General features: G+C 20.1%; 1 protein-coding gene across 1 annotated transcript; it reads left to right on the top strand.

Moving 5' to 3' along the window:
- Positions 1-3444: 3444 nt before the first annotated feature.
- HO133_003434 (uncharacterized protein) lies at positions 3445-4094 on the top strand (the record flags this gene model as incomplete). The annotated part of the gene is made up of 3 exons (XM_037294356.1): positions 3445-3608; positions 3662-3920; positions 4053-4094. 3 exons carry the CDS (start codon positions 3445-3447, stop codon positions 4092-4094), a joined length of 465 nt encoding a protein of 154 aa, XP_037149737.1.
- Positions 4095-19855: the final 15761 nt, after the last annotated feature.

The raw sequence follows: 19855 nt of genomic DNA, 5'->3' as shown, positions 1-19855 counted from the left end.
ATCTCTTATATAGAGATATAGATTCTTTAAGCGATATACTTTAGTATAGCTTAATCGTTAATATATTAGTTAAAAATAATCGATTTATTCTTATTTCGTAGATATAAATATACTTTTAATAAAAGATCTAGACTTTCTAAAAGCGAATACTCTATTAAATATCGATTTAATTAATTAATATAGACTATTTCTCGTATAGCCCTTTACTATTATCTTATCTATAAATATACTAATAATTCTAATATATAGACTTTTAAATTATATCTTAAAATTCTTTTAATCTAGTGCTATAATAGATAGTAGATTATTATCTATTTCTGAAATATATAAAATATTCTCTATAGTCTATATATGATTATCTATATAAATTCAAATAATTCTTCTATCTCTCGCTATTAACTTACTTTAATTATTAAATTTTATCTTTTTTAATAAGACTATAAATTAAAAAATAGTTTTTTATTTAATATTATATAGCGAGTCGCTTTAGAGTCTATTAGCTAGTTACTATCTTCTAAAAAATCTATTATTATAAAGAAATTCTTTATTAATAATATATTATTTATAGACTCTAGCTTTTTTCTAATTATCTATAAGTCTTTCTTTCGATTATATATATTATTTATATCGCTAATATTATTATTATTATTTGATTTATTTACTACTATAATAGTATAATCTAAGCGTTTTCGTTTATTATTTTTAAATATCTTTAAACTCTTTAATTAATTCTTTAATTTACGATTTCGCTTATTTAAATCCTTCGTCTTATAATTCTTATTCTTTTTATTCTTCTTATCTAGATATTTCTTTTTATAATATTTAATTTTTCTATAGTTATAATATTCTATCTTACTTATATTTCTAAGAGGTCTTTAGTCTAACTAGCCCTTTCGTTTATTATATATAAATAGATCTTTATTCTTAATCTATCTATCTTAATTTATAGTTTATAAATATTCTATAATTATTTCGATAGTAAGATTATTATTAATTTTTAAGTTATATTTAATTATATCGAACTTACTTCTTTAATAAGTATTTATAATTATTATTATTATAGTAAGATTATATAATATATAAACTATATTTAAACTAATAACTTCGTTCTATAAATTTTATAAATCTATTATTATTTAATCGATCGTTTAATTTACTAATTTAATATACTCGAGAAACTTCTATAATATAATAGAGAGATATTCTTTATTACTTATTTTATAAATTTAATAAAGCTTATTTTATATAAATTTAGAAGTAATAAAGTAGACGATATAACTCTTCTAATTTTAATTAACGTTATCTCTAATTAGTATAGCGATCTATTTATTTAAAATAATTTATTATTTAATTAGCTCTCTATCGAATTATATAGATATTAATAATTTCTCTAATATTATTTTAAAGATATCTTATTTCTCGAGAAATTATTAATAATTCTAGATTTATAGATAATAGTTTAAGTTCTTTAGAACTTTTATTTTAATATACGATTTACTAATAAGTCTCTTATTTAGTTTCTTTAATAAATCGACTATTAGTAAATTATTTAAATCGAGTAAAAAGTCTTCTTTCTTCTCTTCTTTCTTCTTTCTCTTTTCTTTTAAATAAAAAAGGTTCTTAATTAATAACGCTATCTATTTAGCGAATAAATAATCTTATTCTCTAGTCTACTATAGCTTTATTCTTAAATATCCTTCGATAGAATTCTTAAGATAGCTATATTCTCTAATATTTAAAGAGGTTATAGCGATAATAGATAGATATAGCGAAAGATTAAAATCTCGATTAATAACTAATTAAGTTTATAATCTATTAATAATATAATAGACTATATCTAATATAATTAAGACTAGAGCTATATATAAATATTATATAAATAGATTATATATATAGATAGATAGAATATAAGAAAAGAACTTTATATAAGTAGATATAAGTCTAATATAAATATAAAAAGTCGCTTATTAAATTACTAGAGCATCTGCAAATCTAAAAAATTCCTTTTCACACGATTTCCGTCGGGTTCGTATTATAAGTACGATTTAGTCTATTTAGTAGACTTTACTTATATCTAACTCTTTTCGTTAATTTAATAACTATCTTAACTCTTTTTATTAATTCTATTAATTTAATAACTTTAAAAAATTTTAATAACTTTAAAAATTTTATATAATATACTCTAATATACTTTAAGTATTATTTTATATATATATAATATCAATATATATTATTATTAATATACGTATTATTATATACTATATTAGAGTATTACTTATACGATTAATTTTATTAAATTATCTAATTTTATAATCAAATTTAAGTTAGCGTTAATACTCGTTATTATAGAATCTTATCGTTATAATATCGATTATTAGAACTTTTCTTTTTTATATATATTGCTATTAAACTAATAGAATTAATAAAAAAGATTAAGATAATTACTAAATCGGCGGAATTTAGGCAGATTCTAATCAGATTTACTAAATCGATAGAATTTAAGCGAATTCTAATCAGATTTATTAATTTGACAGATTTTGTGATTTTCGCGACAAACGCGCGATCAGCAATTTCAAATTTTGTAGGAACTTTTCAGATTTGCAGATGAGATTCGTTTTTTCGAGTTATTTAATTTCGGCTTATAACTTATAATAAATTAAATTACTTTAAGAGATATATCTTAGTCTTTTAGACGTATTAGTTTTATATATATATTAAGTAAACTAATTACCCTAGTATATTATAGTTATAACTATATGACTATTGCCTATGACTATATGACTGCTGCTAATAGCTATGTTATCTATGGCTATATTGCCTATGGCTATATGGCTGTAGCCCCTAGCCACATTGTGGCTAATGGTTATAAGCCGTGGCTAATGGCCATAAGCCGTCAAAACCAACACTTTGAGGTAATTTACTTTCTTACCTTATTGAGTAAAGTTGTAGGGCTGTAAGGCTGTTCCCGCTTTGAATTATTTTATTGAATCACATTGCTAAACCTGTCTCTACCCTTTCGCAGTCTGATAGACTTGATGAAACAACCACCACGTTTTAAGAATCATGTTTTAAGATCCATGTTTAATTGCGGCAACACTGCCTGCAAGAAGCCGAAGTCGTCAAGAGCAGCACGCGACAGCCGTCTCTTTGGCATGGAGTCACGCTATGGTCATCCTCGAATCGCCCAATCATGTCCAATCTCAATTTCACAGGATTATTTTTGGTAGTGAAGCTGCACGTTTGACTGCAATGCTTGACCAGGTAGGGTCATTGCGTCAAGCATCGCAAATGCGCCTGTACCAATCATCATAGCCGACAGCTGACAGAAAGCTTAAAGATTGCCTTCTGTATAAGAATAGGTCCCCTTAGTGAGTACAGCATGGTCTTTCTCCGCGACTGTTCTTTTTTTCTTTTTTTCTGGATTTATGACTCACTGGCTTCATGATGCGGTTTTACCAATCATCCACTCTTGCTACCCTCCTCCAACTATGTACCTTCAGTCTCGCAGCGTCTCCAATCACCCTCAATACTCCCAATAACATCTCCCTACCCAGCCCCGACGCCGCCAATAGTCTCACCCTCAACCTAACACTATCGACTCCACGAAAGTAAGTCCGACCCCATCACCACCAAAATCCGCCCAACTCAACCCTCCCACCAGTTCCCTACCACCACAACCTTACATCTACCGCGTCCCCCACTCCACCCTCAAGATCAAATTCCAAGCCTTCGGCCACCTGATCCCGCCCTCCAACGTGGTGCTCTGCCTCCTCATAGCCGCCAACGACGTGAACCTGCACTTCGCGTCGCCGCCCGCGGCCGTGGGGCCGGGTCAGCTCAAGATCTCGTCGGCGACGGTGCGGCTGAACCTGTACCCGAAAACGCGCGACGCGGTCACGTGGGCGAAGTGGGGCGCGACGGTCCGGGGGATCACGGATTTCGTGACGAGGTTTGGGTTTGTGGATTTGGATTATTATATCCTGGATGATGATTTCGGGGGGGGTGTTATTGGCGGCGGATTGGTTTCTAATCGTTGACTCGTTCTTAAACAGAACATTGTTACACTCACTTGGCTGCGCACACATCGGCTTTGAAGTCCAATGCCCTGTGCCACGCCGTTGTCTGTAAGTATTCGAGCCCGCAGGGTCAATTCAACGGCCAATCCATTATGACTTAGCAAGATAATGCTGTGTTGATCAGTATCCACGAGCTTTGGCCCGCTAAATTGGCGAATATAAGGCCGTAACTAAATTTAGAAGAGATGATACAGAAAAAACTAGAAGCCATGCCGACGCCCAGATAGGAGAACATGCTCCCTCTTCATGAGATGAATTCTTAGTGCGACAGAGCAGATTGTTGTCAAGGAGATGCTTGCCGTCTGCCCCCTTACGCGAAATTACTTCTGTTGAAGGATGTCGCTTTACGTACGTTGAGTTGAGACCAACGAGTTGCCATCACTGAAATAGAGCCCTTAAGAAGTGTAGTAAGCAGTATACGCCACGTGCCACGAACCCTGGCGCCATCCGATGCATTCTATTGTGGGCTGCGGCTTCATGAGCCTTCCAAACGTCAGCGACGGTTGGGCATCGTCCTGCCAAATAGCATAAGAGACGCAATAAACGAGATGGCTCAATGGAGTAAGATTGGACGTGGGTTAGGTAGCCAGGTCTCAGTTTGACTTTTGAAAGAGGCTACCCACCACAAAAGATTCTTGAATCTTTTTCATCATACCTATTTGTAGCTCGTAAAACTAAATATGATCACGTATAGAGCTCAAGACCTGCTCGAACGGCAGCTACACAAGTTCTCTTCAAGCAGTTGACAATGGAAGCTTACTCATCTACCCCCATTTGAGAGACGATGCTGAAAAGAGGGTCTTCCAATTTGTGGCATTTCAGCTCGGTCGACGCTTACTCTCCGTTCTTTGGCAACTCGCCTGTGAGCTCTGTGATCTCCAGTCAAAGGGTTCAAGCTTTTCCTCGGCGTTTGGAGCGAAGTCGTTCAGGCATTGTGGCTGGCTTTGATGCTGTTGGAATCAGCCGATAGAAGGCCAGCATTCTACACACTACTAAGTTTTAAATAGATATTATGACTACGCCTTATGATAGTAAATAGCCTTAGCGTAGCTTTATACTATAAATAGATAATTACCTTTATTCTTTCTATATACTTCTTTATAGAATATAATAATAAATAACTACTCTTTATAATATGAGACTATTAAATATATATCATTTATAATAGATTATAAACTCGAAATTTCGCTATCGTATTCTCTATACTATTAACTAAAAACTATTATAAGCGTATTCTATATTCTTAATATATTACTTAACTCTCTAATCTATTCGAGTCTAGCGTATCTTAGTAAAGATATTTATCTACTACTTAATATCTTTCTTTTATCTATATAATTCGATATCTTAATTATCTTATTTAATATATTTATATTAATATTATATCTATATTAATTCTAATATTATAACTAAGATAAATTTACTTATTTTATTTATATTAATAAATAAATTTAAAGAAACGCGCTAATAGAGACTTTAATAAGAAATTAAATTAAATTATTATATCTCTAAATAAGTTTATTAGATAGATAAATTAATTTTAAAGAGTTTAAATAAAATAGCGAAACGATCTTAGTAAATAGTAATCGAGGAATAAAAAAGATAATAGACTATTTATATAACTAGCGAATTAAAAGAAATAGTTAATATTATCTTATATTTTTATATTTAAAATATATTATAAAGTTTAAGATTTTAATAAAATTTTAATTAGATAAAAAATAGTCGAGTTATAATTAATTTAAAATATTATTCTTTAAAGCTTTCTTATATATAACTTCTCTATAAGATAAAAAACTCTCTAAGCGAAGTAAATATACTCGAAAAAGTACTATTTAAATTAGTTATAATCTTCTTAATATCTTAAATAATTAAGAAATAAATATATTAAATCTTTATAAAGAAATAATATTATTTTAGACTTTATAATAAATTTTTTATTCTTAATATCAAATAATTTCGATATATTTTAGAGATATTTCTTTATTCTCTAGTATATCTAATATTCTTAATATCTATTCTTTCGAAATATTTAAACTCCTCTCTACTTTATTTTTAATCTTTCTTTCTTCTTTTATAATAAAATCTAATATTAAAAGAATAGATTAAATTAAAACCTTATTTAAGTAAATTAAGTTTTAATAGATATTAATTCTATTAAATAATATTTCTAATAAAATAAATTTAATAAATAAATTTAAAATATCGCTAATAGTTTATAATTATAGTATTAAGCTATTGATAATCTTAATATTTTTATATTTATATTAAATAAGATTTATTAGAAGTAAAATAATTTCTAAAAAATTACTATTTAATATTACGTTATTATAATAAAAAAGAATTAAATTATAAACGATTTATTTTAAATTTATAAATTAATTAAAAAAATAAATTAATTAGTTTAAGATTTTTAGAAGAATATAATTTCTCTATAGCGAAAAGTTAATAATCTTAATTTATAATTAATAAAGAATTTATAATTATCTTTAATCGAGAAAGAATATATATCTAGATATTTAAAAGAGAAATTAATTAAGATCTCGAATTTATCTCTATCTATCGATAATAGTAATCTTATTTAAAATAATTAATTCTCTAGAATAAAATAGAAATTTAAGATTAATATCGATTATTATCTTATTAAAAACTTTAAAATAATCTATATAGTCTTATAAATTAATAATAAAATTATATAATATATTATATATAAAAGACTTTAAAACTTTATTAACTTATATTAATCTTTTAATAAAATTATAAATAAGTTAATTAATATTTATAAGAATTTAAATTAGTAAAATAATATATAGCGTAATATAAATACTCTATAATAAGAGATTTAATTCTTTATTAACTTCTATTTAAACTTTATTTAATTAAATATTATTCTTAATATTAAAAAAACTCTTATATTAAAAATTTATTTTTTAAAGAAATTAAGAAAAGATTTAAAGACGTTATAATAGATTATAGAACATTTTATTATTTTAAAAATTATAAAAGAATATCTTCGAAAATTAAATAACTTATAATATACTAAGTATAAAATTTTAAATTTATAAAGATTACTATTAAGTTAATTATAATATAAATATTAAAAATAATATTCGTAATTAATATACGCTTTATATCTATTATCGAATTTAATTTAAATATAATTATTATATTTCTAAATATTATAATTAATTTAAAATTAAAGAAATTAATATACTATAATTATAATAAAAAAAATTACTATTAAAAGAATTATATAATAATTATTTAAATTAAAATTAGTAAAAAAGTCTTTAAAAAAGTATAATTTTACGCGATAGAAATAAATAAATTATTTAAAATTAATAATATTAATACTATAAATATTAATAATTTTTTTTTAAATTTAAGAAATAAATAGCCTCTTTTAAAGTTATAATAAGAGATATTTATAAAGTATATCTAATAGATACTCTTAATAACGCTTTAGTATATTATTCTTTTTATATATAAATTACACTATCTTTATAAAAAAGAAATTACTTACTTTAAAACTTTCTTATAAATAATAAATATATTAATATTTATATAGTTATAAATAAATTTTTAATTCTAGCGATATATAAAGTCTTATATCTAGAATTACTCTTACTATTACGATCTAAATTACTAAGAGATTATAATAATTAGATTATAAAATAACTAATTATATATTATTTACTTTCTATAGTAATAATAAAAAACTATTAAAAAAAAAATTAATATTAATTATACTATTAAAATATAATATAATAATTAAAAAATCTTAGATAAATAAATATAAGATAATTCTTAATATATTATAGAATAAGATACTCTTTTTATTTAATCGATATAATTATAATAATAATTAAATATTAATAATAAACGAACTCTTTTTTCTATTAACTTCGAAGCTTTAATTATTTATATTATTTATTTTATTATCTATTATATTAAAATAATAAAGCTTTTCTCTATTTACTTATAATAATAAAATTAATTTAAATATTTTTTTATTAAATAAAGACGAGAAAAGTAAAAAAATTAATTTTATTAATATCGCTAAAGTTAATATAGTAATCTACTATTAATTAATCTATAAAAAAGATAATAAATTATTTATATTAATAATAAATAAGATCTATAATAACTTTTTATCTATATTATATATATCTCTTATTATCTAAATATCTTATAATTCTTATATATTAATTAATAAACTCTATTTATATAATTTAGAAAAGAAATATAAAAGATATTATAATTTTAATTGCTTTATTTAGATTAATAATATTAATAAAATTAATTCTAAAAAGATAAAATATAAGCTATTTATAAAGTATTATAATTATCTTAATATTTTCGATAAGACTAAAGCGAATATACTTCTTCTATATTATTCTTATAATTATAAATTAAAATTTAATAATAGCTTTAATAAAACGAAACTTTTAAAAAGTAGAATCTATTTAATATTAAAATATAAATTAGAATAGATAAAGAAGTATCTAAATAAATATCTAAAGAAGAGATTTATAATATTAAGTTATATATTATTCACCTTATTTATTTTATTCGCGAAAAAGTCGAATAAAAAATTATATTTTTATATAGACTATCAAAAGTTAAACGTTATTATTAAAAGAAATTAATATCTAATTCTATTAATAGATAAGATTTTAATAAAGATTTAGAGATATAAATATCTTACTTAATTAGATATTATAGCCGCGTTTAATAAACTATATATATATCTTAATAGCGAGGATTTTACTACTTTTATTACTTCTCTTAAAATATATAAATATTAAATTCTCTCTTTTAATTTAATTAACGACTTAGCTATATATTAATAATATATAAATAATATTCTATTTAAGTATCTAAATAATTTCTATTAGATCTATCTTAATAATATACTTATTTATAATAAGATAAAAAAGAAATATATTTAATATATTTAATATATTCTTTAGAAATTAAGAAATATTAATTTTTAGATAAATATTTTTAAGTGCGAATTTTATATCTAGAAATTTAAATTTTTAAATTTATTAATATCTATAAATAGGTTATAAATAAATCTTATTAAAATCTAGATTATTATTAAATAAACTATATCTATTAATTTTAAATAGATATAAACCTTTATTAAATCTTATAACTTTTATTAATAATTTATTAAAGACTTCTCTAAAATAGTTAAATTTATAATAAAACTTATTATAAAAAAGATTAATTATAATTAATTCTCAATATATTAAGAGATCTTTTATTTTCTAAAAATCGCTATTACTAAGATCTTAATTCTATATTATTTTAATAAAATAAAAAAAACTATTTTAAAAATTAACTCTTTTAACTATATTAATAAAGATATTTTCTTTTAATATAATAATAAAAAAATATTTTATCTAATAGTTTTTTATAATAAAAGTCTTACTTTAATTAAGTATAATTATTAAATCTATAATAAGAATTTATTATTTATTATTCGCTATCTTAAATACTAATATTCTAAATTAAAATATATTAATATTTTTATTAAGATCTTTATAAATTATAAGGGCTTAATATACTTTATTAAAGAAAGAGATCTTAATTATTATTAGACTCGCTATTTAAATATACTATTTAAATTTAATATAAAAATTATTTATTAATTTAGATTTTAAAATATTAAGATAAATATACTTATATAAATAGCTAAATATAAATTAATTAATTTTAAAAATAAATAATTACGCTAATAATATTAAATAATTTTTATCTCTAATTAAATAGAGTTAAATAGCGAAAGTATCGATATATATATAATTAATAACTTTATTTATTATAAGATAGTAGAGATTAATAGAAAGAATAATTATTATATAGAAATTTATAATATTATCATTAAAATAAAGATAAATTTCGAGAGATTATTCTTAATAAGTGCTTTATATAAAACGACGTACTTTATTATAAAGATCGTTTATAAATATTTAATAATATATATATCGATATTATTTAAGAGATATATAACTAATTATTCTATAGCTATCTCGAGATAATATATATTTATAAATTACTTAAATGAAAATATTATTAATAAGAAATAAAAATGATAATAATTATATATATTTAAAATTATTATATCTATTAAAAAACTAAGATATCTTATAATCGAGAATATAATTTACTTTAATCTTTATTAATTCTATAAAAACGATAATAAGATATATTAATTAACTTTATTATAGACTTATCTATATTTAATAGCTATAACGCTATTTAAATAGTAATTAATTAACTTATTAAAGAATATTACTATATAATCTATTTCGATATTAATAAAGATATTATTACTAAAAAGACTATTAACTTACTATTTAAAGAAATATTTTATTTATATAATCTATTAATCTTAATAATATTAAATTAAGATTTTTAATTTATAACTATTATATAGAAATCTTTTTATAAATAATTAGATATTATAATTAAGCTATTAATAGTCTTTTACTCTAAAATCGATAAATAAATTAAGTAAGTAAATTAGAATATAAAGCGTTATCTTTAAATATATTATAACTATATATAAAACGACTAACTAAGATAATTATTTATTATTAAATTTACTAATAATAATACTATCTTAGCGATTATTAATACCTTATCTTTTCTTATAAATAAAAATTTTTATTCTTATATAAGTTTTAGTCTAAATATTATTAATTATAAGACTATTTATAAACGTCTCGATATTACTTAAATAGAAGATATTATAAATTATATAAAATAGATTTTTAAATATATTAGAAGTAATATAAATCGCGTTTAGAAGATTATAATTATATAAGCTAATAAGTATTAATAAAAGATTATCTTTTAAATAGACGATAAAGTCTTTCTAAGTAATAAGAATATTATTTTTAATTATCTTTTCTATAAATTAGATTATAAGAGACTTAATCTATTTAAAATTATAGACTTTATAAAAAATTTATATTATCTAAAACTTTCGCTAAATATAAGAATCTATAATATCTTTTATTCTAATCTATTAAGTCTTACTATAAATAACCTCTTATTAAAATAGATAAATCTATCGTCGAAGTATATTACTATTAATAATCGAATTAAATAAGTTATTAAAGAAATATTTATCTTTAAATTAATTAATAGCTATCTTAAATATAAAGTTAAGTAAAAGAATCTCGATAATAATCTCATCTAGTATAATATAGATAATAATAAATTCGAAAATTACTAAGATCTAATAGATAACTTCTATAAACGATATCTCGAAGAGTTTTATCTATAAAGATTAATTTATAAAATATCGAAATTATCTTAAATTTCTTATTTTTAATTAAATTAAAATCGTTCGATATCTTCGTAATAGTCTTATTTTTTTAAAAGTTAAAAATTAATCCCTTAAGCTACGCTACGTAACGGAGCGAAATAAGGCGAGGTTTTAAGTACCCAATATCACCCCGCTTCGAGTCGAGGTTTCAACGAGATAAGGTGAAATCGAGGTGAGGTTTTCCTACTCGGGGGTAACGGGGGCACCCCATTACCTCGCTAAGCCTATTAATTAAATTAGCTCGAGACTATTACCTTCGTAATATCTTCGTCGTATTTCTCTAAATATATATTCTAAATATTCTTCTAAGTATCTATATCTTATATTCTATTTTAGACTATAATATCGTATTCTATACTCTATTTTATTCTATTTTTAATATATTTTATTAAAATTTAGAGGGGTCGCTTAGGGGTATTTAGAATCCACCGGGTTAATGAAGTATACTCCGAAACCCCGCTTCGGGTCGGAGCGGAGTCGGGGTTTTGAGGAAACTCGAAACCCCGACCCGAAACCCCACCCCGACCTCGACCCCCCGGAACCTCGTCGGGATCCCCCCGCCCCGTTACGCAGCGTACCTTAAGCTCATATCGATTATAAATTATATCATATAGAGTCTCCCACGTAGAATCCCCTTGCTAATAAATACTTAAGTATTTTCTAAAGCTATAATATACTATCTATAAACCTTATTATTATTATTAATAATCTTTATTAATATCGATTAGATAATATTTTATAGAGAAACTTATTTAATATTAAATTAGAGTTCTTAGTGTTTATAACTCGATTCGATTTAAAAGCCCTTAATTAATTATATCGTATTATTCTATTAATATTTTATCCGCTTAAATATAGATTTAAAAATTATTACTATTTACCTCTATATTAATAAATACTATTTTTATTATATTATATCGATTTTCTTCTAACTAAGCTCTTTATATATATTTATATTTTAATTAATAATATTATTATAATATAAATATAAAGAGCTATTATTATTTTTAATATCGCTTATAAAAAAAAGTATAATATTAGAGTTTCTAGATACGATTATTTCTTTACTACTTTTATTATTTTTTCAGACGTTAAGCGTATATATATACTTATTTTTCTATCTTTTTATTTATTAATTATAAGATATAATTTTATAAAGTATAGAAGATAGTATTATAAGCGTATTCTATATTCTTAATATATTATTTAATTCTCTTATCTATTTAGATCTAGCGTGTCTTAATAGAGATATTATCTATTACTTAATATCTCTCTTCTATCTATATAGTTTAATATCTTAATTATCTTATTTAAAATATCTATATTAATATTATATCTATATCGATTCTAATAGAAATATCTATTAATATATATAAAAGAATAAGATAGAGCTAAGCTTAAAAATCTTAAATTTATATATATAGTTAATTATAAATTCGAGTTCGCTACGCTCTTTAATTAGATCGACTAAATTATCGCGAGTAAATAAATTAGCGTTCGTAACTATTAAAAAAATAGATAAATATTAACTATCGAAAAAATAGATATACGTTATTAATACATAGAATAACTTTTTCTTTTTCTATTAAAATTTTAAGATTTTTTTTTTAAATTATAGAACGAAATATAGGCTTTTAGATAAAAAAAGAATTTCTAAATTTAGTCTTATAATTATTAAAGCGTAAGAAATTCAAATATCGCTTATTAAAGTTCGCTCGATAGTCGAATAGTCTTAATTAGATATATATTATTTGATTTTAAAATAACTTTTTTATTTTCTATTAAAATTTTAGAATTTTTTTTAAATTATAGAATAAAATATAGGCTTTTAAGTTTAGAAAGAATTATTAAATTTAGTCTTATAGATATTTAAAGGTAACGAATTTAAATATCGTCTATTAAAAGTTCGCTTATTAAATTTACTCGATAGCTCTAATTAAAAAAAAAAATTATGAATTTAATTTATAGATCTTTACTCGTCTATTTAATAATTTAATATTATAGAAGTTAAATAAACATTTCTATATTCTTATTATATATTTTCTATTTATTTTTTTATTTATTTTTTTATAAATAGCTATATAAGATAACTACGTAGGCGTTAAATATATATATAGCTATATTAATTTAGATCTAGAATTTTTTAAATCTTAAAGAATAGAAAAACTATTAATTATAGTTAAAGAAGATAAAGAGTATTTTAAAGTATTACGATTTATAGAATATAATAAAATAAGATTTAATACTATTACTAGTCGAAAAGATATAGTATATCTTATAAAATATTTTATATTAAGTAATATTATATTATATTCGAATATAATATAAGTAAAGTCGAATATTATATTATTTTTCTAATATAAATTCGAGATCTTAGCGATATATATTACGATATAATATATCTATAGTATTATATTATAATATAATATATATATGAGATATCTCGACTAAGATTTCTATATTTAGAAGTATAAGTAGCTATTCTAGTTATTATTTTAATTAACGAAGTTATTACTATTATAACTATTACTATTATAACTATCTATTATAACTATCTCTATTATAGCTATTACTATTATAGCTATCTATTATAGCTATCTCTATTATAACTACTACTATTATATCTATTATCGAAATATAGCCTTCGCGTATTTAAGTTATTATATTTTTTAATTATCTAATTCTATATTATATTTAGAATCTAGTCTCGAAGAGATTTTACTTAGTTTTATAAGAAAACGTATAATATTAGAAAATGCGAAATCTTAAATTTAATAAATTCGATCTAATATTTAAATATCTACTTCTTATTAAAATTCTATAATAACTTTATATAATAGAAATTAATAACTCTAATTCTTTCTTACTATTAAGGCTTCTATATCGAAAAACTTAAATTATTATTTTTTAGATCTTATCGATCTACTAACGCGTAAAAATAATATCTCTTTTATCTTATTAGATATATTACTATAAAGAAATTATAGTAAAGACTATAATAAAGCTCTTAGTAAGATAAATAATAGTAATCTTAGTAAATCGAATATAGAAGATATAGTAGCTATTTAAATAAGTAATAGTAATAGCTATAGTAGTAATAGTTAGCTATATTAAATTTATCGAATTTAAAAATTTCGCATTTTCTAGTATTATACGTTTTCTTATAAAATTAAATAGAGAATTAATTCGTTTATTCTATATATTATATATCTAATATTTTAATAGCTATTACTACTATAACTACTATTATTATAGCTATTACTATTATTTATTAAAATAATTTATTATTATATAGTAGCTATAATAATAGTAGTTATAGTAATAGTAGTTATAATAGAAATAGCTATAATAGAGATAGTTATAATAGAGATAGTTATAATAGATAGTTATAATAGTTATAGTTATAGTAATAAAAGCTATAATAATAATAGTTATAGTAGTAATAGTTATAGTTACTCGTATTTACTAGAATTTATAATCTACTAGAATTTATAATCTACTAGAATTTATAATCTCTAAAACTTAATCTTTATAATTTATTATTCCACAATATTATAATTAAAAATTCGAAAAAAATTCTAAAAGAATATAAAATGTGATTTTAATATTTTTAAGAATTTTTAAAATCGAGATAATAATAATTAATTTATATAATAGCGTAATAAACTTCGATAACTATATCTTAATATATTACTATATAATTTTATTAATTTAAGCTTAATTATAAAAAGAATTAAAAGTATAATAACTATATTTTATATCCTCTAAACTTTTTTTTCTAGTTTTAAATTATATTGTTATAAAATAATAAGTTATAAGAATTAGATTTTAAAGATTATAAATTCTAGTAAATACGAGTAATTAAAATAATAACTAAAATAACTACTTATACTTCTAAATATAGAAATCTTAATTAGAATATCTTATATATATTATTTTATAGTATAGTATTATAAATATATTATATTATAATATATATCGCTAAGATCTTATATTATATTAAATATTAAATTATATAAATATTAATATTTTATATTATATTAGAGTATAAAATAGTAAATTAATATATTATATTATATTATATCTTTTCGATTAATATCGATAAATAGACTATTAATTAATTTAATCTAATTATTAAAATATTTAGATTAAAGCTAAAGATCTTTATAAATAATATTCTAAAGAAGAAAGTATTAGATAATTATAGAATATTAATAATCGCTAAGATAATATTATTATTAATAAACTTAATAATAGATAGTTATTTTACTTAGTTATTCTATATATAATTATAATATATTTAAAGATAACGCTCTATATTCTAATTTACTCGCTTAATTTATTTATTAATTTTAGAGTGAAAGGTTATTAATAGCTTAACTATAATATCTAATTACTTATAAAAGAATTTTTATATAATAGCTATAAATTAAAGGCCTTAATTCGATATTATTAAGGTCGATAGACTATATAGACGAAATACTTCTTTTAATAATAAGTTAATAGTCTTCTTAGCGATAATACTCTTATCGATATCAAAATAAATTATATAATAACATTCTTTAGTAAACTAATCGATTACTATTTAAATAGCGTTATAGTTATTAAATATAGATAAATCTATAACGAAGTTAATTAATATATCTTATTATCGTTTTTATAAGATTAATAGAGATTAAAGTAAATTATATTTTTAATTATAAGATATTTTAGCCCTCTAATAGATATAGTAATTTTAAATATAAATAATTATTATTATTCTTATCTCTCGCTAGTAATACTTTCTTTTAAATAGTTTATAGATATATATTATCTCGAGATAGCCGTAGAATAATTACTAGTCGAAAAGATATAATATATTCTATGAAATATTTCATATTAAGTAATATTATATCGTATTCGAATATAATATAAATAGAATTGAATACTATATCATTTTTCTAATATAAGTTCGAGATCTTAGCGATATATTCTACGATATAATATATCTATAATATTATATTATAAAATAATATATATATAAGATATCTCTATTAAGATTTCTATATTTAGAAGTATAAGTAGCTATTCTAATTATTATTCTAGTTAACTATAACTATTACTATTATCTATTATAACTACTACTATTATAGCTGCTACTATTATAGCTATTACTATTATAACTATTACTATTATAACTATTACTATTATAACTATCTCTATTATAACTATCTCTATTATAGCTATCTCTATTATAATTATCTCTATTATAGTCGTCTCTATTATAACTATCTCTATTATAACTACTTCTATTATAGCTACTTCTATTATAACTATTATTATTATAACTATTACTACTATAACTATTATATAATAATAGACTATTTTAATAATAAATAGTAATAGTTATAATAGTAATAGCTATTAGAATATTAGATATATAATATATAGAACGAATAAATTAATTCTCTAAAATCTCTTCGAGACTAGATTCTAAATATAGTATAAAATTAGATAGTTAAAAAATATAATAACTAAGATACGCGAGAGTTATATTTCGATAATAGATATAATAGTAATAGATATAATAGTAGTAGCTATAGTAGAGATAGTTATAATAAATAGCTATAATAGTAATAGTCATAATAGTAGTAGCTATTATATCGAATTTATCGAATAAATATATCTAAATATAGAAATTTTAGTCGAAATATTTTATATATATATTATTTTATAATATAATATCACAGATATACTATATTATAATATATATCGTCTAGATTCTATATTATATTAGATATGAGATTATATAAATCTTAATAACTTATATTATATTAGAGTATAATATAGTAGATTAATATTTTATATTATATTATATCTTTTCGACTAGTAACTAAATAATTAATTATATATCTCTCGAATAATCTCGATATATATATTACTAGATATTTATAAACGATCTTTATAATAAAGTACTTCGTTCTATATAAAGTACTTATTAAGAGTAATTTCTTAAAACTTATTCTTATCTTCGACGATAGCGTTATAGATTTTTATATAATAGTTATTCTTTTTATTAGTTTCTACTATCTTATAATAAATAAGATTATCAATTATATATATATTAATACTTTCGCTATTTAACTTTAATTAATTAAGAATAAAAATTATTTAATACTATTAATATAATTATTTATTCTTAAGATTAATTAATTTATATTTAGCTATTTATATAAGTATATTTATCTTAATATTCTAAGATCTAGATTAATAAATAATCTTTATATTAAATTTAAATAATATATTTAAATAGCGAATCTAGCGATAGCTAAGATCTCTTTCTTTAATAAAATATATTAAATCTTTATAATTTATAAAGATCTTAATAGAGATATTAATATATTCTAATTTAAAACGCTAGTATTTAAAATAGCGAATAATAATTAATAACTTTTTATTATAAATCTAATAATTATACTTAATTAGAGTAAGATTCTTATTATAAAAAACTATTAAGTAAAATACTCTCTTATTATTATATTAGAAAAAAATATCTTTATTAATATAATCGAAAGAGTTAATCTCTAAAACGATATTTTTTATTTTATTAAAATAACGTAGAACTAAGACTTTAATAACGACGACTTTTAGAAAATAAAAGGCCTCTTAATATACTAGGAACCAATTAAATATAATCTCTTTTATAATAAATTTTATTATAAATTTAACTATTTTAGAGAAATCTCTAATAAATTATTAATAAAAATTATAAAATTCGATAAAGATCTATATCTCTTTAAGATTAATAGATATAATTTACTTAATAATAATCTAGATTTTAATAAAATTTATTTATAATCTATCTATAGATATTAATAAACTTAAAAATTTAATTTTCTAAATATAGAATTTATACTTAAAAATATTTATCTAAAAATTAATATCTTTTAATTTCTAAAGAATATATCTAACGTATTAGACGTATTTCTTTTTTATCTTATTATAAATAAATATATTATTAAGATAAATCTAATAGAAGTTATTTAGATACTCGAAAAGAATATTATTTATATATTATTAATATATAACTAAATTAATACTTATATACTTTAAAAAAGATAATAAAAGTAATAAAATCCTCGCTATTAGAATATATATATAATTTATTAAACGCGATTATAATATCTAATCGAGTAAGATATTTATATTTTTAAATTCTTATTAAAATCTTATCTATTAATAAAATTAAATATTAATTTCTTTTAGTAATAGCGTTTAGCTTTTAATAATTTATATAAAAATATAATCCTTTATTTAACTTTTCTATAAATAGAATAGATAAAGCGAATAGTGTATAGCTTAATATTATAAATCCCTTCTTTAAATATTTATTTAAATACTTCTTTATCTATTCTAGCTTATATTCTAATATTAGATAAATTCTATTTTTTAAAAATTTCGTTTTATTAAAGCTATCGTTAAATTTTAATTTATAATTATAAGAATAATATAAAGAAAGTATATTCGTCTTAGTTCTATCGAAAATATTAAAATAGTTATAATACTCTATAGATAGCTTATATTTTATCTTTTTGAAATTAATTTAAATAAGATAACTAGAATCGTAATATTTTTTATATTTCTTTTCTAAGTTATATAGATAGAATTTATTAATCGATATATAGAAATCGCGAGATATTTAAGTAATAAAAGATATATATAGCGTTAACTAGTTATTATAAATCTTATTTATTATTAATATAAATAGTTTATTATTATTTTTATAAACTAATTAATAATAAATCGCTATATTAATCTTAGCGATATTAATAAACTTAAACTTCTTACTATTCTTATTCTTATTTAATAAAAAAATATTTAAATTAATTTTATTATTATAAGTAAATAAAGAAGAGCTTTATTATTTTAATATAATAAATAAAAAAGTATATAATATAAATAATTAAAGTTTTAAAGTTAATAGAAAGAGAAGTTTATTTATTATTAATATTTTATTACTATTATAATTATATCGATTAAATAGAAAAAGTATCTTATTTTATAATATATTAAGAATTACTCTATATTTATTTATTTAAGATTTTCTAACTATTATATTATATTTTAATAATATAATTAATATTAAATATATTTCTTTTTAATAGTTTTCTACTATTATTATTAGAAATAAATAATATATAATTAATCGTTTTATAATCTAGTTATTATAGTTTCTTAATAATTTAAATTATAATAATAAGAGTAATTTTAAATATAAAGCTTTATATATCGCTAAAATTAAAGATTTATATATAACTATATAAGTATTAATATATCTATTATTTATAAGAGAGTTTTAAAATAAATAATTTCTTTCTTATAAAGATAGCGTAATTTATATATAGAAAGAATAATATATTAAGATATTATTAGAAGTATCTATTAAGTATACTTT

This window comes from Letharia lupina, assembly GCF_014066315.1.
Source record: "Letharia lupina isolate WasteWater1 chromosome Unknown contig_17, whole genome shotgun sequence".
NCBI classification, from domain to species: Eukaryota; Fungi; Ascomycota; class Lecanoromycetes; order Lecanorales; family Parmeliaceae; genus Letharia; species Letharia lupina.
The sequence above is the reverse complement of the archived record's forward strand: the minus strand, read 5'-3'. Positions and strand labels throughout refer to the sequence as shown.